The sequence below is a fragment of the Neocloeon triangulifer genome, unplaced genomic scaffold (assembly GCF_031216515.1).
Source record: "Neocloeon triangulifer isolate White Clay Creek 2 clone unplaced genomic scaffold, ASM3121651v1 ptg000022l, whole genome shotgun sequence".
NCBI classification, from domain to species: Eukaryota; Metazoa; Arthropoda; class Insecta; order Ephemeroptera; family Baetidae; genus Neocloeon; species Neocloeon triangulifer.
In genome coordinates, this window is record NW_026775562.1 from 1,779,116 (window position 1) to 1,798,980 (window position 19,865).

General features: G+C 41.7%; 5 protein-coding genes across 17 annotated transcripts; 3 read left to right on the forward strand and 2 right to left on the reverse strand.

The window, feature by feature from the left end:
• Positions 1–1,675: 1,675 nt before the first annotated feature.
• LOC132204580 (uridine-cytidine kinase-like 1) lies at positions 1,676–12,813 on the reverse strand. Of its 3 annotated transcripts, none has more exons than XM_059633182.1 (11): positions 12,715–12,813; positions 12,463–12,596; positions 7,355–7,552; positions 7,182–7,288; positions 6,956–7,126; positions 6,827–6,898; positions 6,507–6,758; positions 6,237–6,446; positions 6,000–6,185; positions 5,709–5,874; positions 1,676–5,656 (listed from the first exon to the last, which is right to left on the reverse strand). In XM_059633182.1, the coding sequence occupies exons 1-11, from the start codon at positions 12,759–12,761 to the stop codon at positions 5,505–5,507; spliced, it is 1,695 nt and encodes a 564-aa protein (XP_059489165.1). In that variant the 5' UTR covers positions 12,762–12,813; the 3' UTR covers positions 1,676–5,504. The 3 variants fall into 3 exon arrangements, with proteins under 3 accessions (XP_059489165.1, XP_059489164.1, XP_059489166.1); XM_059633181.1 differs by having other exon boundaries at positions 7,355–7,597; XM_059633183.1 differs by having other exon boundaries at positions 1,678–5,656; positions 7,355–7,528.
• LOC132204581 (xylose isomerase-like) lies at positions 2,195–4,825 on the forward strand. Its single transcript, XM_059633184.1, has 8 exons — positions 2,195–2,541; positions 2,600–2,863; positions 2,929–3,094; positions 3,573–3,778; positions 3,840–4,068; positions 4,128–4,236; positions 4,297–4,464; positions 4,534–4,825. The coding sequence occupies exons 1-8, from the start codon at positions 2,460–2,462 to the stop codon at positions 4,696–4,698; spliced, it is 1,389 nt and encodes a 462-aa protein (XP_059489167.1). The 5' UTR covers positions 2,195–2,459; the 3' UTR covers positions 4,699–4,825.
• On the forward strand, positions 7,609–12,328 carry LOC132204576 (uncharacterized protein K02A2.6-like). Of its 8 annotated transcripts, XM_059633177.1 has the most exons (3): positions 7,610–9,701; positions 9,936–10,056; positions 10,120–12,328. In XM_059633177.1, the coding sequence occupies exons 1-3, from the start codon at positions 7,955–7,957 to the stop codon at positions 12,074–12,076; spliced, it is 3,825 nt and encodes a 1,274-aa protein (XP_059489160.1). In that variant the 5' UTR covers positions 7,610–7,954; the 3' UTR covers positions 12,077–12,328. The 8 variants fall into 8 exon arrangements, with proteins under 8 accessions (XP_059489156.1, XP_059489152.1, XP_059489154.1 ...); XM_059633173.1 differs by having other exon boundaries at positions 7,609–10,775; positions 10,869–12,328; XM_059633169.1 differs by having other exon boundaries at positions 7,609–10,312; positions 10,370–12,328.
• LOC132204582 (protein lifeguard 1-like) lies at positions 12,456–19,850 on the forward strand. 4 transcript variants are annotated; one of them, XR_009442538.1, is made up of 8 exons: positions 12,456–12,598; positions 13,013–13,180; positions 13,270–13,444; positions 13,498–13,770; positions 13,823–14,216; positions 14,273–14,337; positions 14,395–16,289; positions 17,705–17,844. XR_009442538.1 is itself a non-coding variant. In XM_059633185.1 (5 exons), exons 2-5 carry the CDS (start codon positions 16,542–16,544, stop codon positions 18,796–18,798), a joined length of 996 nt encoding a protein of 331 aa, XP_059489168.1. In that variant the 5' UTR covers positions 14,587–16,289; positions 16,538–16,541; the 3' UTR covers positions 18,799–19,850. The 4 variants fall into 4 exon arrangements, 1 of the variants encoding a protein (XP_059489168.1); XR_009442537.1 differs by having other exon boundaries at positions 12,469–12,949; XR_009442539.1 differs by having other exon boundaries at positions 12,469–12,598; positions 13,019–13,180.
• On the reverse strand, positions 14,362–15,885 carry LOC132204584 (ras-related protein Rab-10). Its single transcript, XM_059633188.1, has 4 exons — positions 15,724–15,885; positions 15,511–15,638; positions 14,894–15,183; positions 14,362–14,830 (listed from the first exon to the last, which is right to left on the reverse strand). Exons 2-4 carry the CDS (start codon positions 15,635–15,637, stop codon positions 14,639–14,641), a joined length of 609 nt encoding a protein of 202 aa, XP_059489171.1. The 5' UTR covers position 15,638; positions 15,724–15,885; the 3' UTR covers positions 14,362–14,638.
• Positions 19,851–19,865: the final 15 nt, after the last annotated feature.

The window sequence follows — 19,865 nt, forward strand, 5'->3', positions numbered from 1 at the left end:
TATTGTTGCACCGCGTGCGAGGTCGCAGGTCACGAGATGCGTTTTCTTTGCTCTCGTTTTCTACACCGATAGCGTGGCGGGCGTCATTGCTGAGGTTAACGCACGTCTTGTGACCACAATATTTACGCGATGATGTATTTTAATTATTCATGTATGCATAAAAAATATCAAAACAACTCATTAATTAAAAAGATAAAATTAAAATCTCCATGTGTAAATTTTTGGTTGATTTTTTTATCTTCTCGTTGACTTTGAATGGTTGACTTACACGTAAATATTTTTGTTCGAACCATTAAGATTTTTTATAAATCCAAATTTAACTTTTATACATACATAATTATATTATAATTTTAAGGAAAACAGAGAAGAGCCTGAAATAAACCACTTTTAATGCGCCGAAACTGCAACTTGACTTTTTATTGGGCAAGGCTCTTTAGTCTTTACATATAAGAAATGGCAAGATAATTATTTAGGGGAAGTGGTATAAGCTTGAAAATTATTAAGCGTAAGGCAAAAACTCATGTACAAAATTAAACGAGTTAATTTAAAGTTGCCGCAATTTCTTGCTTTTGGTCAAGCTGCATTTTTTCAAGAACACCAAAGTATGTTTCAACTACTGAAAAAAATCTTGCAAATAAAAACTTAATTTAATGCCAATTAAAGTTGTTATTAGGAAATAAAAAAAAAACAATGTTTTTTTTTTAAATTTAAAATAATTATCATGAGATATTATAGCCATATTCATGGCTGATTTTTTTAAATTGATCTTATTGTTAAAATACAAAACTTTTACAGTTCAAGATAGTGATATGTGGTGCATTTTTTTTAAATAAAATTTTTGCATTAAAAATTATTATAATTTTAATTGGGAAACACATCAAAAACTTTAAAAGCGTTAATTAACTTCAGTGGTTTTGTACCATTTTTGCAATTTACACGACACTATGCAACTTCACTTAGACTTTTTAAAGAGCAAGACTCTTTGCGCAATAAAAAATGGCAAGATACATAATATCAAGCGGAAGTGGGTGCAAAAAGTCTGATGAAAATTGTGACTCATCAACTCGTCAGATGTAATAAGAAGTTACAGAAGCAATTTATCAATTACAAAAAAATCTATAACCTTTGATGCACTACTTATTACTTGCACCATAATCAATTGAAAGCTGAGACTAACACTTTATTTGACTTTCATCACTTCTTCTTAGAATTTATCGGTCAGTTTTTATTTTGTTTGTTCTCTGCTTTGGTAACGCAGATCGTGCGGTAAAAATATTTTTCATCTTAAGAAAGAGAATTATAAACAGTTATAGTTTTCTTATCTTTTACGTTTTTAAGGAGTGCGATGCAATAAAAGGTACACACAAAAATGCAATGCTGCAAAAATAAAAATATTATTGTGGCCCTTATCAAAAACTCTGTTTATCAAATACAGAAATACATCGAAAAACGGCATTTTTCATGTCGGTCTCTGTTATAGAAAAGGGAGTAACAAATTCAAGGTATCAAATTAAAGGGACACGCAAAACAGACCCTGTATCGAGTTTCAAACATTATGTTCTTCGGGTCTTTGTTGCGGGGCTTCTCTTTCGACGTGACTTCTTGCTCTACACTAAGCCCAGAAGTAAAATATATGCATATTTTTACACCAAAATAAAATGTGTAAAACAATGCAGAGGACGCTGATAAGATAAAAATAGAAACAAAAATATATAAAATATGGTTTAGTTAAAAACTGAAAAAAAAGATCGTGTTTTTTTATTGAAACTGCACACTATTAAACAAAAAAAGACACCTATGAATTTGAGTTCCCAAATTTTTTTTTGCTTTAACTCAAAGTGGTTGGCTTTCATTTTTGCTTGCGTGGCACCCAAACCATTGATAATCTTCTGTTTCAGGTCATATTAAAAATGTACAAAATCTTGCGATTTTTAATCAAAATACTCTTAGCTATAAAGTAGGGTAATTATTATACCTGTAGGACGAAACACGTGGTTCTAGCAATGAATGAACTCTCAAGTTTATAATTAAAGGTGTTGAACTTTATTTTTGTTTCATAGTGTGTCTGGGTGTACTGCACGAGGGCATTTCATTCTCACCTGGCGCTGAATGCATTATTTTTATACCACAAAGTTCTATAACTGAAACACGATAATACCCCTAGAAAGATCAGCAGGCAGTCGGTCTGCTGGCGGCGAGCGGCACATAATAATGCTGGGCATGCCCGTGGAACTTGGAAAAGAAAAGCTCTGCAGAAAAAAGTAATTCATCTCGGCGAGCAGGGGTTGCCGCTTTCATCCACGGGTCGAGTATCAGGTGCCTTCAGGTTTACCATATTCATTCATCGCCTGCGAACAAAGCCGGACGCAGCACACCGTGGCGGCATTTTTCAATAAAACTGAAGAGGAGTGCTGCTTGGGCACAGACCCGCGGTACCTTCCCAACGGATCAGCAGCAACATGTACACCCAGCACCAGAAGAGGCAGAAGACTTATGGAGGAAGGCAGACTCCTGTCACGGACTCGTACGAGTTCTTCCCAGGTGAGCAATTTCGGAGGAAAAAATAATAATTAATTTTGATCGATTTTGATTTTTGCAGGGGTCACCCGGGTTGAGTACCGCCCCGGGGCTAGTGCGGAAGACTCCCTGTGCTTCCGTCACTACAATCCCTCCGAAAGGGTGCATGGACGCACCATGGAGGAGTGGATGCGCCCCGCCGTGTCCTTCTGGCATGCCTTCAGCTACCAGGGGCTTGACCGGTACGGCATGCCCGCCTTCATCCGCCCTTGGGACGAGGCCCCCAACTCCTTGGAGGCCTGCAAGAGGCGTGTCAGGGCGGCCTTTGAATTCTTCTCGAAGCTGGGTGAGAATGAAATTCAATATTTTAACTAAATATGGTGTAAAAAAATAATAAAAAAATCTTATCAGGTGTGAGGTACTGGACCGTCTTTGACCGCGACCTGACCCCCGAGGGGTACAGCATGGAAGAGACCTTCACGCAGCTGGATGAAGTCATCGACCTGGTGCAGGAGTTGCAGCAGCGCACCGGAATCAAGCCCCTCTGGTTCGGCTGCAACCTCTTCTCTCACCCCAGGTAAAAAAAGTATAAATTTGGTCCAACCACCCTCTCTGAGCGAACTAATTAATTCACACAAATTTGGGATATTTATCACTGACAAAAAACGCTCACTTCAGAATACAAATAAATATAGTTTAGTTGATTATTTTCACATACCCACACATGCAACCACAAAGAAACTTTGCAAGGGACGTGCCACTCGTTTTTTCTTTACAGATCATACGGTGAAACCAATGCACAGCAAAGATGGTAAATGCATGCCTCAGTTTTCGACTAGGGCACTGCCCTCGTTAGACCATTTTCACGAAACTGATTTGCAAAAGAGAAGCGTTTCTCTATACTTTCATTTTCACATACATACATTTCATTAACATTTAACATTTTCGCGGTAACAAAAAAAAAAAATAGAACCCATATACATGAAAGAATAAAAAGAAAATTTTCAATAAAATTGTGAGGGCAGCGCCTAAAAAACTGGATGCACACCTTTCAGGTATGCCAACGGCGCCGCTACCAACCCTGATGCTAACGTCGCCGCCTACGCCGCGGCCCAGTGCAAGAAGGCCTTCGACATCGCCATGAAATTGGGCGCCGAGAACTTCCTCCTGTGGGGCGCCAGGGAGGGCTACCACAACCCCATGGTGGCCGACCTGCCCAGGGAGATGAGGAACTATGCCAAGTTCCTCAAGATCGTCTCGGGTTTGTCTGCAATTTAAAAGGGTGCGAGTCCTCGACCAATTGTTCGTTTCACTGTCCGCAGACTACAAGGACAAACACGGCTTCCGGGGCAACCTGCTGATCCGCCCTGGACCCCACAGGGAAAGCCGATTTTACAACTCGGAACACCGCTACGAGAGCGAGGACTGCGACACCTTTGGCAGGTACGACTACGACGCCATGAGCACCCTCTGCCTCCTCAAGCACCACGGACTAGAGCGCCAGTATAAGCTGCACGTCTACCCCGGCAGAGACCACCTCTTCGCCTCCGCGTGAGTACCCTGAGAATGCTTTGGTCGCGACCTTCTGATGACCTTGTCTTGTTCTCCAGCATGGGTTACCTGGGTTGCATCGAGTACGAGTCGTACCACGAGGAGTACTTTGGCGATTTCCGCTACAACGGAGAGACCACGGTCATGATGAAGAACTTCATCGACCAGGTGAGGAGGAGACGCTCCTGAGCGACCTGAAGAGATTGACCTGACAATTCTTTCTTCCAGGGTGGCATCCAGCCTGGCGGCGTGTCGCTGGCTCTGCGTCCGAGACGCGAGTCGCACGACTTCAGGGACCTCTTCCTGATGTACGTGCAGAGCCTGGACAGCCTGGCCAAGGGCCTGAAGACGGCCGTCCGCCTGACCAGCGAGGGCCACTTCAGTCGGCACTTGCAGGTAACCAGTCAGTATGTCATTTCGAATTGAGTTTTAATTAAAGCTTTCGCCGATAACGCACCCTTGCAGCAGCGATATTCTGGCTACCAGTCCGGAATTGGGGCTCGACTAGCCAGTGGGGAGGCGAGTCTGGAGGAGTGCGACGAGTTCGTCAAACGCCACGGGGAGCCCAACCCTCCGTCGGCCCGCCTCGAGCACTGGAACTCGGTTTTCCGCTACTACAACGAGCACTAAGACGCGGCATCAAGCAATTTTGTTTTTTGGTTTCGGAAAATTGTATTTGAACATGTCGTAGCAAAAAATTTGTTTAGCGCTTGTTGCAGATGCAAAATAAACGTTGATGGGGTTCAATATAATCTAACACGCCATTGTTTTCATTCAATTATCTACTGCACAGCATTTTAATCTTTTTGTTCAGCCACAAAAGATAGCGTATATATAGCACTTCAGATCGATTAGTTTGATAAAAATACAGCAACTCTTGAGTGCGTTCACGATGTACAAAATAGTGACACAATTCACGATTTGATAATAAAAATAAGGAAAATAAGAAAGCACTACTTCAGCCGACTGACGTGAGAAAACAACGTTAAGTGCAATGTTGCAAATGTTTATTGCTGCAGAGATTAGGAAATTATTTTTGTCTGTGTTATCTTATATTGCTAGAAAAAATCTCTAACTTGTGTGCGTCTTTTCTCACACTTTTATCAATTTAATGAAATTTTCAGGTAGCAAAATAGTTAGTTTGAATAATAAGCAGGCAAGATTTTTCAGCAAAAACTCAAAAGAGCTTAAATTAATATGGTAACGCTAGACAAATAAAAAATTGCACTGCAATCAACTAATTGCTAGTCATATTCTACAAAACTTGTAAATCAACAACCAGTTATGTAGTTAAGTAAATTAAATAAGGTATAATAACAGTAAAATTGCACTCAAGAGTTGCTATGGCTAGGTAAAGAGGAACCGAATTCACAAGAAAATTTGTAAAAAAAAGTGACGTAACCTGAAAGCAGTGAGACTAGGCTAACAGCATTGCACTACTCCAACTCCAGAGAAGGCTCCGTGCCGAAGTATCTGTCACCAAAATTGCCAATACCAGGCAGCACGTAGAACTTCTCGTTGATCTCTGGGTCAACGGCTGAGGTGACGATTTTCACTTGAGGAAAAGCGTACGCAATCGAATGGATTCCTACAAAAATAAATTTGAAAAACCTAGAATCTTTGATCTAATGGCGCATTACCAATTTCGGCCATCAACAGAGACACAATCATGATGTTCTCCTCCTTGACCTCGTGGTCCAGGAGCACTCGAATGGCCATCATAGCCGCAGCGCCAGTAGCAACCGTGGCGTCCATCAAAATCACCCGGTAGTCTTTAATATCTTTGGGCAAGCGAAGATAAAACAGCTAAAAAGAAAAGAAAAATACAAAATTATTTATTAGTCTAACATCTAAAAAAATATTTAATTTTGGAAAATTTTAGATGGAAAAATAATTAAATTAAAAAGAAAACATTTTTTCTCTAAATTTACCTCAGGCTCTCCAGTATCAAAATTTGTCTGGATGAGAATTTTTCCAATGCGAATGTCTTTGCAGACATCGCAGACAGCCTGCTCCATGGTCTCGCCAGCTCGCAAAATAGACACTCCACAAATTTTCGTGCTGGACAATCGTTTCCCAGAGTAGTTCATGCCTTGAGGAGTTTCGACAGTCACTTGCTAACATATATTTTGAGATTAATTGCATTTTCATTTAGAGTTTTGTATTACCTTAAAGGGCAGCAGAGACAGGGCATATTCAATGGTCAATCGGATCAGTCGCTTTGAGTAGAAAATGAACTCGTCCCTGGGAGTTTCCTTATTCCTGATGAAGGTGTGCAGACCTTTCACTTGAGGCGTTGAAGGAAGAGTGAACATGTTGCTGGGCAATGGCTGTCCACAGTACGAGTGAGCCAGTTGTTCCCTGAGCTTGAATCCTCTCTAAAAATATTTGAAACAATAATTGATGTTACATGATCAGATTCCTGTTGAAGAGCAAACCAGTTGCAGTTGGGTGTGGACGTGTTGGACAACAAGGCTGATAGCGACTGTGTTTTCCCCGCCTCGAGGTATGATGATGTCGGCGTGGACCATGGACGGAAGAATGTAGTGGTCAAAAGCAGGTTTGACGAACTTCTGGTACTGCTTCAGAACACCCTCCAAGTCTCGACCCCTGATCGAAATGTCTCTTTTAAGGCGACGAGCCAGGCGGATGTCAGAATCGGTATCCACAAAGATTTTCATATCCAGCATCTGTAAATTTGTACATTTGACGTAATGATTTAAAATACATTAAAAATTAATTAGGAAAATTATTCAACCTGTAAAACTTTCAAGTTGTAGAAAGTCAAAATGCCTTCGAAGATGATAACGTTGGCTCCGTACATGGTTTTCTATAATAATATGGATTTTTTTAGAAAATGTTTTAATTTAAATATTTTTTTTTTTACAGTTCTAGCTTCTCTTGAATGTGTGACAAAATTGTAAACAGGCACTTCGACTTTCTTGCACTCTTTTAGTTTCTGCAGCACTTCGGCCAGCAGTTCAAAATCAAAGGCATCGGGGTGGTCAAAATTGTACTCATTGTTTTCCGCTAGCTCATGCTGCTTGTGGCTCAGCACCTGAATTATTGAAAATATAAAATATTACAAAAATAAAATAAACCTGATGTTTTACTTTGTAAAAAGAGTCCATGCTTAGAAGGGTAACCCATGGCACATCAAGGCTCTCAATAATTTTGGCTGCTACTGTGGTTTTCCCGGAAGCACTTCCACCACAAATTCCTAAATTTTATTTTCAAAATTAAATAAAATATGTATCTGTAATTTGAAAAGGGTAATAAAACGTACCGATAACAAAAGGTTCAACTTGTTGTCCAGCACAATTGTACCATGGAGGGCGTCCAGCGGTGTATATGGTCCTAGTATGGCTCCGAAGAATCGATTCGGTCGACGTTTTGTTGGACGTCGTCTGGCTGTGTGACACCGTCCTTTGCCGTCGAGCCCTCGGCGACTTGAGCAAGGCTGCAACGCCATCGACATCGTTAACTGCGTCAATCAGGTTGTCCGCTATTGGAATGTCAGGACACTCACCTTGTTGTGAGCCCTCTAGCGGCAGACAAATAAATTACTTTAGTCTTGATTTTCCTGCAAGAACACGAGTTGTTTCACTTCAGAAGTCCGAGAGATTTTAGTGAAAAAGTCAGGGTAGAAACCCTCAGGGCCATTAAGTTAGGGCCAGAAGTCTTCGAGACTAAGTAAGAAACATTCAGGGCTGAACTACAGCAAAGTGGCGACGAGTCTAAGGGAGAAATAGCAAGAAAACTGAACCTCGTGTGGCCGCCATCATCGTTAGAGAGAATTCGCGTGTGTGGAAGCAGGATTTAATCGTTGAAAATCAAGAAAGCAAGCGGTCATCCGGGTTTTCCCAGGGTATTTATTGAATCCAACATGAGTGATAAAGCGAAAGTAATTGGTTCATTTGACCCCAAAGGGGTTCTGTCATTCAGCCAGTACCTGAGCAGGTGGAAGTTCCATTTCGCTGTGAAGAAGGTGACAGAGGACGCAGACAAGAAGAACATGTTCGTTGATCATCAAAGTGAAGAAGCGTTTGAGGTCTTCTGCAAGGTGAGTGACCCTGAAGGGATTGAGGCCATCACCTTTGCGAAGCTGACTGAGAGGTTGGCAGTTTATTATAGACAAACAGAGCCGCAGACTATTGTCTATAAAAATGAGTTTAACCAGAGAGTCCAAGGACCTGATGAATCAGCTGCAGTATACCTAGCTGAGCTGACTAGTTTGGCCAAGAAATGCAAATTCTCAAAAACGGATGAGTTGCTAGTGCCCAAGATCATTTCAGGGTTGCGAGACCTGCGGCTGAAGCAAACGCTGCTGGCTGAAGAGGATGCAAAGTTGACTCTAGATTTTGTAAAGACAAAGGTCCTCGCACATGAACGAGCTGAACTGACCGCAAAGGCTCTTGGGCTGAGTAGCTCGCAGGGTACAGTGAACAAAATTGGCCAAGAAAAAAAGTCCCAGTGGAAAAAAGGTCAAGGTCAGCAAGGTAGTGACCAAAAGCAGCATGGACAGGTCACCTGTTTCGCCTGTGGTAAAGACGGGCACAAATTCTTCAAATGCAAGGTCAGAGACAAATTAACCTGCAAGAAGTGCAAGAAAAAAGGGCACGTTGAGCAAGTGTGCAGAAGTTCTACTCAGAAGGCAGCGCACCATCTGGAGGACCAAGAAGAGGGAGAAGATGAGGCCAGTGGAAGCGATGGCCAAGAACAATTGCAGGCAGTGACAAATTACCTGCTAAGAGTGGAGTCCACAAGCAAGCCACCAGTTTCAGCAGACCAGAAGCTGATGTTGGAAATTCTGCTGAATGGCAAGCCCTTGATGTTGGAAGTGGACACTGGTGCGACATTTTCGCTCATTGGACTCTCCACTTATGATAAATATTTCCCAGACAGAAAAGCGTTGCTTCCAAGCAATGTGCGGATGAAGGCGTGGGGTCAGCAAGGGGAAATTAGGGCAGCAGGAAAAGTTCAGGTGAAAGTGACTCCAAAAGGTGGCAAGCCGGTGAACCTTGAACTGTTGGTCATGGAGCAGAGTGGACCTTCGTTGCTTGGGAGGAACTGGTTCAAGCAGCTAGGAATTGCAGTGGAGTTGCCCATTATTCTGAAGACAGTGGACCTGAAAAAGGAGCCACCTGACCCTGAAAGACTGCCGGAGATCTTCAAGATGACACAAGTGCCGCCAGAATTTGAAGATCTCAAAGAAGTTTTTGAACCGGTGCTGGGAAAATGGAAGGGAGAACCGGTTCACATTCCGCTCAAGAAAGGAGCTACACCGGTGCGGCACTCCGCCAGACGTGTGCCGTTCGGACTGCAGGAGAAAGCGAGTGCTGCAATTGATGAGTTAGAAAGAAGAAAAGTCATCGAAAAAGTGATGTTCAGCGAGTGGGCTACACCGGTAGTGTATGTGGAGAAGGGGGAGGGAGTGCGCCTGTGTGCTGATTACAGCGCCACCGTCAACCCTTTGTGCTCAGCAGCTGATTTTCCGCTACCCACTATTGACAAACTGCTCGCCGAGGTCAAGCCGGGGTGCTTCTTCACCAAAATTGACCTGGCAGACGCATACTTGCAGTTCCCTGTGGATGAAGCGTCATCGGAGGTGCTCGCAATTGCTACTCACAAAGGTACTTACAGATTTTTGAGATTGCCCCCAGGGCTCTCCGTGTGTCCCCCCATTTTTCAAAAGAAGATTTCGGGATTAGTTTGCAAAATCTCCGGAGTGATTGTGTATTTTGATGACCTCCTGATTTTTGCATTTACCAGAGCACAACTGATTCAGAAAACAAGAGCAGTCCTGAAAATTTTTATAGAAAATGGGCTGAAAGTGAAACTGACCAAGTGCTCATTTTGCGTTCCAGAGTTGGAGTACTTGGGATATTCCTTCACTCAAGAGGGGATCCAGCCCAAGAAGGACAAGCTGGAGGCGCTGGAGAAAATGCCACCACCACAAAGTATTGAAGACCTTCGAGCCTTGCTAGGGTATTTCAACTACTACGACAGATTTGTTCCAAACAAAGCTCAAATTCTTTTTCCGGTCTACAGGTTGTTGAAGAAGGGCGTTCCATTTGATTGGACCCCTGAGTGCCAGCAGTCTATGGACAAGATGACTAAGTTGCTGGTCAACTCATTCAGCTTGGCGTACTTCGACCCAAAGAAAAGAATTCGGTTGGCCTGCGACGCCAGCAGGAAGGGGCTGGGCGCCGTACTGAGCCAGCTGGAGGACAGAATGGTAGAGGTACCAGTTATGTTTGTGTCACGAGCACTGAAGAAAAGTGAATTAAATTATTCGCAGGTTGAGCTGGAAGCACTTGCGATTGTCTGGGCCGTGAAAAAGCTGAAGAATTACTTGTGGGGACAACAATTTGAAATTTTGACGGATCACAAGCCGCTGCTGGGGATTTTTGGCAAAGGAAAGTTAATGTCTGATGACCTCTCCAGCAAGCTGAAAAGGTATTGCTTGTTCCTGAGAGAATATAATTTTGAGCTGAAGTTTTGCCCTGGAAAAGAAAACTGCAATGCTGATTGTCTGTCTAGGCTGCCACTGCCCGTCCTTGAAGATGAAGAGGAGGAAGAGGAGGCTCGAGTAGCTTTCTTGCAGGCTATCGAGTTGCCGCAGAGCCACATTTCGCTGCAAGAGTTGCGAGAGTTCACTGAGAAGGACGAGCAGCTCAGACGTATTCAACAGAAAATCCTTCAAGGTACACATCCTGATAATTTAACAAGTGAAGATGGAGAATTTGGAAAAAGGTGGAGAGATTTGAAATCCACTAATGGTGTGATTACCTTTGTAGGAAGGGCAGTGATTCCCCGAGACTTGAGGAGCAAAGTCTTGGGACTTCTACATTTGAATCATTTTGGCCAGACGAGAATGAAGACTTTGGCCAGGACGTACTTTTGGTGGCCAAACATGGACGAGGAAATCGAGCAGGTTACGCTCTCGTGCATGCCTTGCGCCATCACCAACAGAGCGCCATCGAAGGCGCCCATCATTCCGTGGTCGGTGCCCCATCGTCCATGGAGCAGAGTGCATCTGGACTTCTTCGAAGTGGTGCATGGCAAAAGCTACATTGTTGCAGCTGATGGACTCTCCAACTGGATTGATGCCGAGAGAACGAACAACTTGGAGACTGAGACGGCTATCAAGTACTGCAGAAAGCTTTTCCGAGTGCAGGGCTTATGTGACATTTTGGTGTGTGACAATGGGCCTGCATTCCGAGCTGAAAAGTTTAAGAAGTTCTGTGAAATGAATGGAATTGAACTAATTTACTCTCCTCCGTACAGCCCCCAAACTAACGGACTTGCAGAGAAGACTGTGCAGACTGTGAAATATTTCTTGAAGAAAGTGCCTGAGAAAGAGTGGGAGCTAAGACTGGACAGTTTTCTGTTGGGACACAATTCAACTCCAAGTTCTGCACTGGGAGGAGTGTCACCTGCAGAGTTCAACCTGGGTCGACGACCGCACACCCTTCTGGACAAGACTCGTCCAGCGTCGGCTGTCGTAAACCAAAAGGCAGCTCGGGACAAGAAAGTGGCAGCTGCCGTGGCAGAAAAGCCTTTGAAGTTGGTGCCAGATGACCAGCCAGTGGTCCTCCGGAGCTACCGAAACCCTAAAGTGAAATGGGAAGCCGGAGCCGTGGTGACCCAGCTGGGTCCTCGACGAGTGCTGGTGGAGACAGAGGCAGGCTTGACTGAGCGACACACTGACCAGATCAAGAAAATCATCAGACCTGCCGAGACACCGCCAGAGCCACCTCAAGTGGTCCAAGAAGTGCCCAGAGTCCGCCCCGACGTGGCCCCTGATCCTGTCCTTGATTCGGAGCAGAAGGATGGACCGAATCAGGGCCCCCTGGGAAGTGGATTGGCGAAGAGCGAACCACCAGACAAATCACCAATGTCGGTGCCGAGTCCCACTCGAGTCCAACCAACTCCACCTAGGCGCTCTCAAAGAGCTGCCGGATTGCCTGCTAAATTCAAAGATTTCATTGTGACCAAGAAATAATTCAGTTAAGTGAAGTGAGAAATTAAATTTAATTTTGTAAAGCAAGAAACACATCAAGAAAATAATACTGTACAATTTCCTGTTCGAACTTCTAAAATTCGTCAATAACTTTTCAAGTAATTGAATTAAATTGATTTCCAATTTTTATTTCCATTCTCATTTGCATATTTGTTCAAATCTCAGGAGGGAGGTGTTGTGAGCCCTCTAGCGGCAGACAAATAAATTACTTTAGTCTTGATTTTCCTGCAAGAACACGAGTTGTTTCACTTCAGAAGTCCGAGAGATTTTAGTGAAAAAGTCAGGGTAGAAACCCTCAGGGCCATTAAGTTAGGGCCAGAAGTCTTCGAGACTAAGTAAGAAACATTCAGGGCTGAACTACAGCACACCTGTTGGCGTAGGAGGAGGTGGAGACGCTGAAGACTCATTCTCCTGGACGCGTGGAGGAGTCAGACGGTCGCCGTCCGGCCCAATGTTATGGTTTGAGTTGGACGCCTCGTCGCAACCATCGTAGGAGTCATCACTGTAATATAATAACAGCAGATTCTATACAATCAGGCGTATTTTATCAATTAATAAGCATCTCGGTCAAGAGTGCCAAAGGTTAACTTCTGACTAAACACATTAGTAGGGGCACTGACCTGTCCGAACTCGCAGAACTCGGAGGGTCAGGGAACCGTGCTGCCATGGCACCTGGGAGCAAAGTTTTGAATAAATTTGAGATTGGCGCCACTTTTGGTTGTTATGGCTACAATGAAAATTTATCCTCTAAGCGCGGGAAAACTGATAAATTGTGAAAGTTTTGAATTGTTTTAAAATCTGGCAAATTCTTTCATCTTCTTCACTGGTTTATTGCTAAATTGAAGATGGTTAGAGGTACTTCAGCATCTTATATTACTAAAAACTCGTCAATTACCTGTTCCTCTGTTTAAAATTCAGTTACAGAGGATCTGATTCGGTCCCGGGCTGAGCACAATGAAGGAATTCTCAGCACTTTGGAGGAACTGTCGATGCATTTGCAGCACATAGAAAAATTGGAGCTGTTTGACAAACTCTGTAGAAATCTGAAGATCCTCATGCTTCAGAATAATATCGTTTCAAAAATAGGTAAATAATTTAATTTTCTTTTTTATTATTAATTTTTCAAGTTGATATTGAATAAACTCTTGCATTTTCTAATTTTTTTTATGCTCTAGAAAACATGGGAAATTTAAAAAAACTGGAATACCTGAACATGAGCTTAAACAACCTAGAAGTTATCGAAGGCTTGGAAGGTTGTGAATCTTTGGAAAAGGTGGATTTGACGTTGAACTTTATTGGTGACTTACTGAGCATAAAATCACTTCAAGGAAATTACATGCTAAGAGAATTGTAAAAAAAATTTCAAACAAAATTATCATATTATATGTTTTATATTTTAACAGGTCCCTGCAAGGAAACCCATGCAGCAAGTACGAGGGATACAGATATTTTGTGATACACACTTTGCCTCAATTGAAAACTTTGGACGGAAAGCCTGTCCTTCAAACCGAAAAGATCAAAGCCCGGCAGGAAATGGAAAACAACAACCTTGAAGTTGAAATTTCCAAACAGCAAATTGAATTTCTTAAGGAATGGGAGAAGCGTGAAAAGATGAAGACGCTTGATGAGTACTTAGCAGAGGCTGATGAGGAAGACGAAGAAGACGTTTTTAAAAGGCAAGAATAATTCAATAACACAACATCGAAATTTATAACTATCAATTTTAAGGCTTTGGTCTGAGAAGGGAAGCAACACGCCTGAATTGAGAGTCCTAATGTCAGAACTCAGTTTAAGACAGGAGAGGAAAGAGGAGAAGCCGAAACCCAAAAAGAAAGAGCAGAATTTATTCAACAGCGCGGGGAAGCCATTAAACATCAACAACTCGAATCTAAAATTCAAGCTCACCGAAGACTTGGCCAGCAGCTGCTTGGTCTTGACAATTTTCTTGCCAAAAAGCTTTGACAGCTCCGACATGGAGGCTGATGTTCAGCCATGGTATATTCGGGTGCAAAACAAAAAAGGGCTGATTTTCCAGCTGACTCTGTTGCACGAAGTTTGCCCCGATAAAGCCAAAGCAGAACGATCAATGGCCACAGGAAAACTGGTCATCACAGCGCCAATGGTAAGCAAGTTTTTTTGAAAAATATATCAATTTGATTCTAAAATAATTAATTATAGGTTTCAGAATTGCTAACTAGTTACAAAGTTGATGATTTCCAGAGGTTCAAGAATTTGGAGATGAGGTATGTGTAATTAATAGAATAGAATAATTGTTAGATTTTTAAAATTTATGATTTAAGCAAGAAAAACAGTATCAAGAGTGTGGCAAAACTTGAAGCTAATGATGTCCCTCCAGAGAGCAATTTTGATTTATCAGAGGTGCCTGATTTGGAGGAAGTGCAGTAAAATTTACAGCATTCGAAATTTAGATTTTGTCCAGTTAGCGAATTTATTTTCGTAAGCAAATGATATAATAATATTAAATGATCAATCAATAGTAATGGTTTTGACTTGTGCACACACAATGAGTCAGTCTGTGGTACCTCAACAACACCTGTTGGTCGAGCTGCGCTCGTTGGCCCTTTTGTCCACGGCCACTCGATCGGTGGGTTCTTGCAGGTCTCGGCCAGCCGTCTTGTCAAGAATCGCTGAAGCCAACTCATGGAAGGCTTGCTCAATGTTGATATTCGCCTTGGCCGACGTTTCCATAAATCTCACACCATGCTCTCGGGCAATCTACGATAATTAATAAAAATTGTTTAACAAATTAAAAAAATGGAGGAAATTTAAGTTACTTACTGCTTCTCCTCGCTCCTTGGCGACCTGTCTCTTGTCCTCCATGTCACATTTGTTGCCGAGGATCATCTTCTCAACGTCCTCATTTGCATGTTCGTCAATGTTGCGCAGCCACTTGACAATGTTGTCAAAACTCTTCTCATTGGCCACGTCGTAGACTAGCATAATGCCCATGGCACCTCGGTAGTACGAGGTGGTGATTGTGTGGAAGCGTTCTTGGCCTGCAGTGTCCCAAATCTGCAGCTTGATTTTCTTGCCCCTCAACTCGACGGTCTTGATTTTGAAATCAATTCCTGGGAACAAAATAAATTGCAACCATTAAAATTAATTGCATTATTGTTTTCACGCTCTAGTTTGCAATTATTACATCAGAATAAAAGGAACTATAAAACTTAAAAGTTATTGTTCGATTCCATTCATAAGTAACATCAAATCCTCTGTCTGATTCTCCAGTAAATAAGGAAATCAATAAATAAATGGGAAGGGAATATTTATAAGAAGTCATCCTCTGATGATAAATCATAAACCCACACACAAAATCTTGAGCAACTATGAGTCTGATTCACCGACACGCCTTCGAGCAAAGATTTTTGAAGTTAAAAATTGACATAGATTCTTACCAATGGTGGAAATAAAGGTGGTTGTGAAGGCATCGTCCGAAAATCGGAATAGGATGCATGTCTTGCCGACTCCAGAGTCGCCGATCAGGAGCAATTTGAACAGAAGGTCGTACGTCTTCTTGGCCATTCTGCAAAGACACTACTCTGGTCAAGGCCACCACACTTATCGAGCTGAATTATGCAGCCGTGATGGCTGCAGGTGGCGTTTCGTACCTTGATTGGTGTCCTTAAACTTCTCAAAGACCGAGTTACGCGTCAATCCAGGTCATAGCTGTCGAAAATGCGGCTAAATTTGGCAAATTTTGGTTTTTCCTCAGCGCACAACAAACCAACACCCTCCTGCACCTTCGCATGTAATAAACAGGCTGGCCAACGAATTTTGAGTTAACGTGAGCAGAAATCCATGACGTGACATCGCAAATTTTCTGTCCTCTAAGAAAAACTTTTAACTTATTTAATTAACTTGATTATTTTTAGTAAATTGAAATTACTACCACCTGTTAATCCAATTTTAATTTGACCTATTGCAAAATGTTATATAAAACTTATTTTTTTGCTCTGTTGGCAATTATGGAATGATGTCACCGGCCTCACGCAACCAATCATCGTCGAGAACCAAGTTACGTTGTTGCTTCGTTTTGTCTGGAAAAGTCATCTGACCGTCCATTTCGCTTTGCGCACGCCGAATTTCGTCGCATTTCCCGATCGGAAAAGCTGCTGAACGCACGCAGAATTTTCCAAGCGTTGACTTTTCCTGCTCCCGTCAACATTTGAGAAAGGTAGGCGGCATGTTTCCTCTTTTGAATGTGCTTCATTCGGTGAAATAAACATATTGACACGTTGGGATGGGAATTTTAATCCAATTTTCAATGCGTTTCCCTCAATTTTCGTTCTGTCCTACACGATTGCCACTATCGGGGTTTATGATCCTTTGCCTCGCGCAATTGATGAGTGCATGTTATTTAAATTAAAGCTCAGTCTCGTCTTTTGTGCATAAATTCAAGTTGGCTTTCTGCTTCGGTTGTAGGGTCATGAGTTGGCAGCAACCGCCTGGACAACAACCACCTCCCACAGGATTCTACCCTGGACAGCAAGGTCGTTATGCACACTATTTGTCTTAAAATTTGGTGCTTTGCATGTTTCTCCTTTGTAGTTCCATGATAATTTTCCTGCAAAAATTGGTTCTTCCCTATCAATTGTACAAAACAACAGAAGACTTTTTGTGATCCGAAACGCCCGTGTCTAGAATATTCGTCTTTAAATTCTATTGTGAAACCTGATAAGTTTCCTTTCTCCTTAGAGGGCAAGTGGTCTTAAATAACCAAATTCTGTCTTTTATTTTTGGGAGTAATTTTTTTTGTTTATTCTTTTTTTTTGTATATTTATTTGGATCAAGCCGGCAAAGTTGTTTATTTTAAAGGGCCTTTTTAAATAAATAATATAGAAGAGCTATAATAAACGTCTAGATAAAAAAAATTAATTGTTTTCGTAATTTAATTAAATTTTTTTCTCATTATATGAAAAGTCCTAGACATCGCATTATTTTATTGAACGAAATCTGCTGTCATTCATTGAATCAATAAATTCGATTGCATGAATAATTTACAAAACTTGACGATTTTATGGTTAACGGAACAAACGTCAGCCCTTGCACGTGGTAAACTTGTTGAAATTAGATAAGATGAGGAAAGTTCATGTTTGAAAAATTATCACTTCTTCTGTGCCACCTCCCCACCTATTTTTTTTTATAAATGTTAATGTCATGTTGACGTCATGTATTTATTTTATAAATGACTAATTATATTCATACTCTCAGTTGCTAACTAAATCAGTGAAATCTAGTTAATATTTTGAAATGAAATTTGGCTTTTTCACGATGCAATAAATTCTAAGAAACTGCACAATATTATTTGACTATAAAAATAACCGTTCGAATCGAATAGAAATTCAGCTTAGCCTCGGCGAGTTATTATTGGTCGTTCAGCAGATAAAGTATGTCTGAATGCAATATCCCTCTCCGGCAGGATATTACTTTTCCTATGGAACGATAAGCGACTAAAAAAAACACTTCGGAAAAATGAAATTTCAATTCAACCCTCAATCATGAAATTTTTCTTAAAATCCATCGTAAATGCAAATATTTCACCGTTATTCTGTACCTCGAAATAATTTTAAAAATTTGTTTCAATTTTAGGTCCTCAGCCTGGTTTCTTTCCCGGCCAGAGCTATCCATCTCAGGGCGGAGGTTACCCACCACAGGGAGGCTACCCACCACCAGGAGGCTACGTACCGCAAGGGGGTTATCCACCTCAAGCGGGAGGATATCCAGGAGGGTTCCCTCCTCAACCAGGATTTCCAGGAGCACCAGGAGTAAGGTTTAAAGATGATTTAAAATTCAAATAATTTCGTGTTTCTTATTAGGGCGCCCCCTTTGCTCAACGCCCCGAGATGTACGGAGGAATGCATAACGATGCCGAAGACCCGCTTTCTGGGGGTGGTGGATTTGAGTTCACCGACAAATCCATCCGGCGAGGCTTCATTCGAAAGGTGTACAGCATCTTGATGCTTCAATTGCTGGTCACCTTTGCTTTCATCTCCGTCTTTGTGTTCCACACTGGCACAAAGCAATTTGCCCAACAAAACAGATGGGTCGCCTACGTTGCCATGGGTGTGACCTTCGTCACCATGCTTGCTATCGCCTGCTGTGGAGAGGTATTTTCTTCTAATTTTAAAAGCAATTTAAAAAAAAAATGCACATTTCAGTAATTATTATTGTAAAATTCTAAAATAAATTTGATTTTAATTGTTCCAATTTACTTTCAGGTGCGCCGCAAGGCTCCCATGAACTTCATCCTGCTTGGCATCTTCACCCTAGCCGAGTCCTTCCTTCTGGGAGTGATCACCTCCTTCCATCAGGGAGAAGCTGTCTTCATGGCTGTTGGAATCACTGCTGTCGTCTGCTTGGCTCTCACTCTTTTCGCTTTCCAAACCAAGGTGGACTTCACCATGATGGGTGGTGTCCTCCTCGTAGCCGCCGTCATCCTCCTGGTGTTTGGCATCGTTGCCATGTTCTTCCCAGGGAAGACCATCACCCTGGTGTACGCGTCGCTCGGAGCCCTCCTCTTCTCCATCTACCTGATCTACGACACTCAGATGATGATGGGAGGAAACCACAAGTACTCCATCTCCCCTGAGGAGTACATCTTTGCTGCTCTCAACCTGTACATGGATATTGTCAACATCTTCATCTATATCCTGACCATTATCGGCGCTTCGTCCAAGGATTAGTTAGCACCATGTCATGGAGATTTGCGTTTTTATCACTTGCTTTGGCCCTTACAATTAGAGCTAGAATCCAAACAAGCTGATGCTCCGATCTTCACAAGTACCAAAGCTTGCTTTAAAAATTCATGGTTTTCTTGTGGATTATATAATTTGACTGAACTGTTAATTTTACAATCATTGAAAACTGAGTGTGCCACCAACACTTTGAGTGCTCATTAATTTAAAAGTGGCAAAGCCTACAATTCAACGTTCATTTTTTGTTAGTACGAGTGAATTAATTTGATTTTAGGTTGCCTTAGTGATTTAAAAATTTCTTGACAATGCTATGCTATTTGTCGTTAATTGTTGTGAAAGAAATAATATGAACACTTTTAAATCCTCTCATGTTAACTAAAATATTCTGACATCTACTATACCTACTCTAATATGAATACGCTGGGATCGAGTCCCATTGCAATAAGGCTGACATGCTTCTCTAACCTTTGTTGCACTTTGTTTTAGTTAATAGTGTTCATGTGCAAGCTTGTGTGCATTATTCAATATTACTGAATAATTCCACATTGTGAAGTATTAAACACGTATGCAGAAATGGAACTGGCTTAAAGTTTGCAAGCCTTTCACTGTGCATAATGAGCACTTAGCATACTTAAATGCAATCATATAATCTAAAAAAATATTGTATTTAATGATCTGTACCCTATTACAAAGGAATCTGGGAAATTTGGACCAAAATGGCAATATACGATTTACCTTACGGTGGTGACATTGTCTCAGCTAATACTACAATAGTGTCTAGATTACGTGGAGTCTGATAAAGGCATACTTGTTAATCCTATCATTTTACATTACATATTTGCTACTTGATTGTAAATTGGTCCAGATGTCCTTGATCCAATATTTCATCGAAAGGTAAAACAATGGCTTTTTTAATTTAAGATTATTATGTCATGTGGGCTTATTCCTCCTTGGACTCTCTAAATTTTCACTGTTTAATTAGAAGAATGAAATGTATTTTCCTCTTATTAGTGTTGCCAAATAAAGTGGACAAACACAAACTTATGAATTTCAAT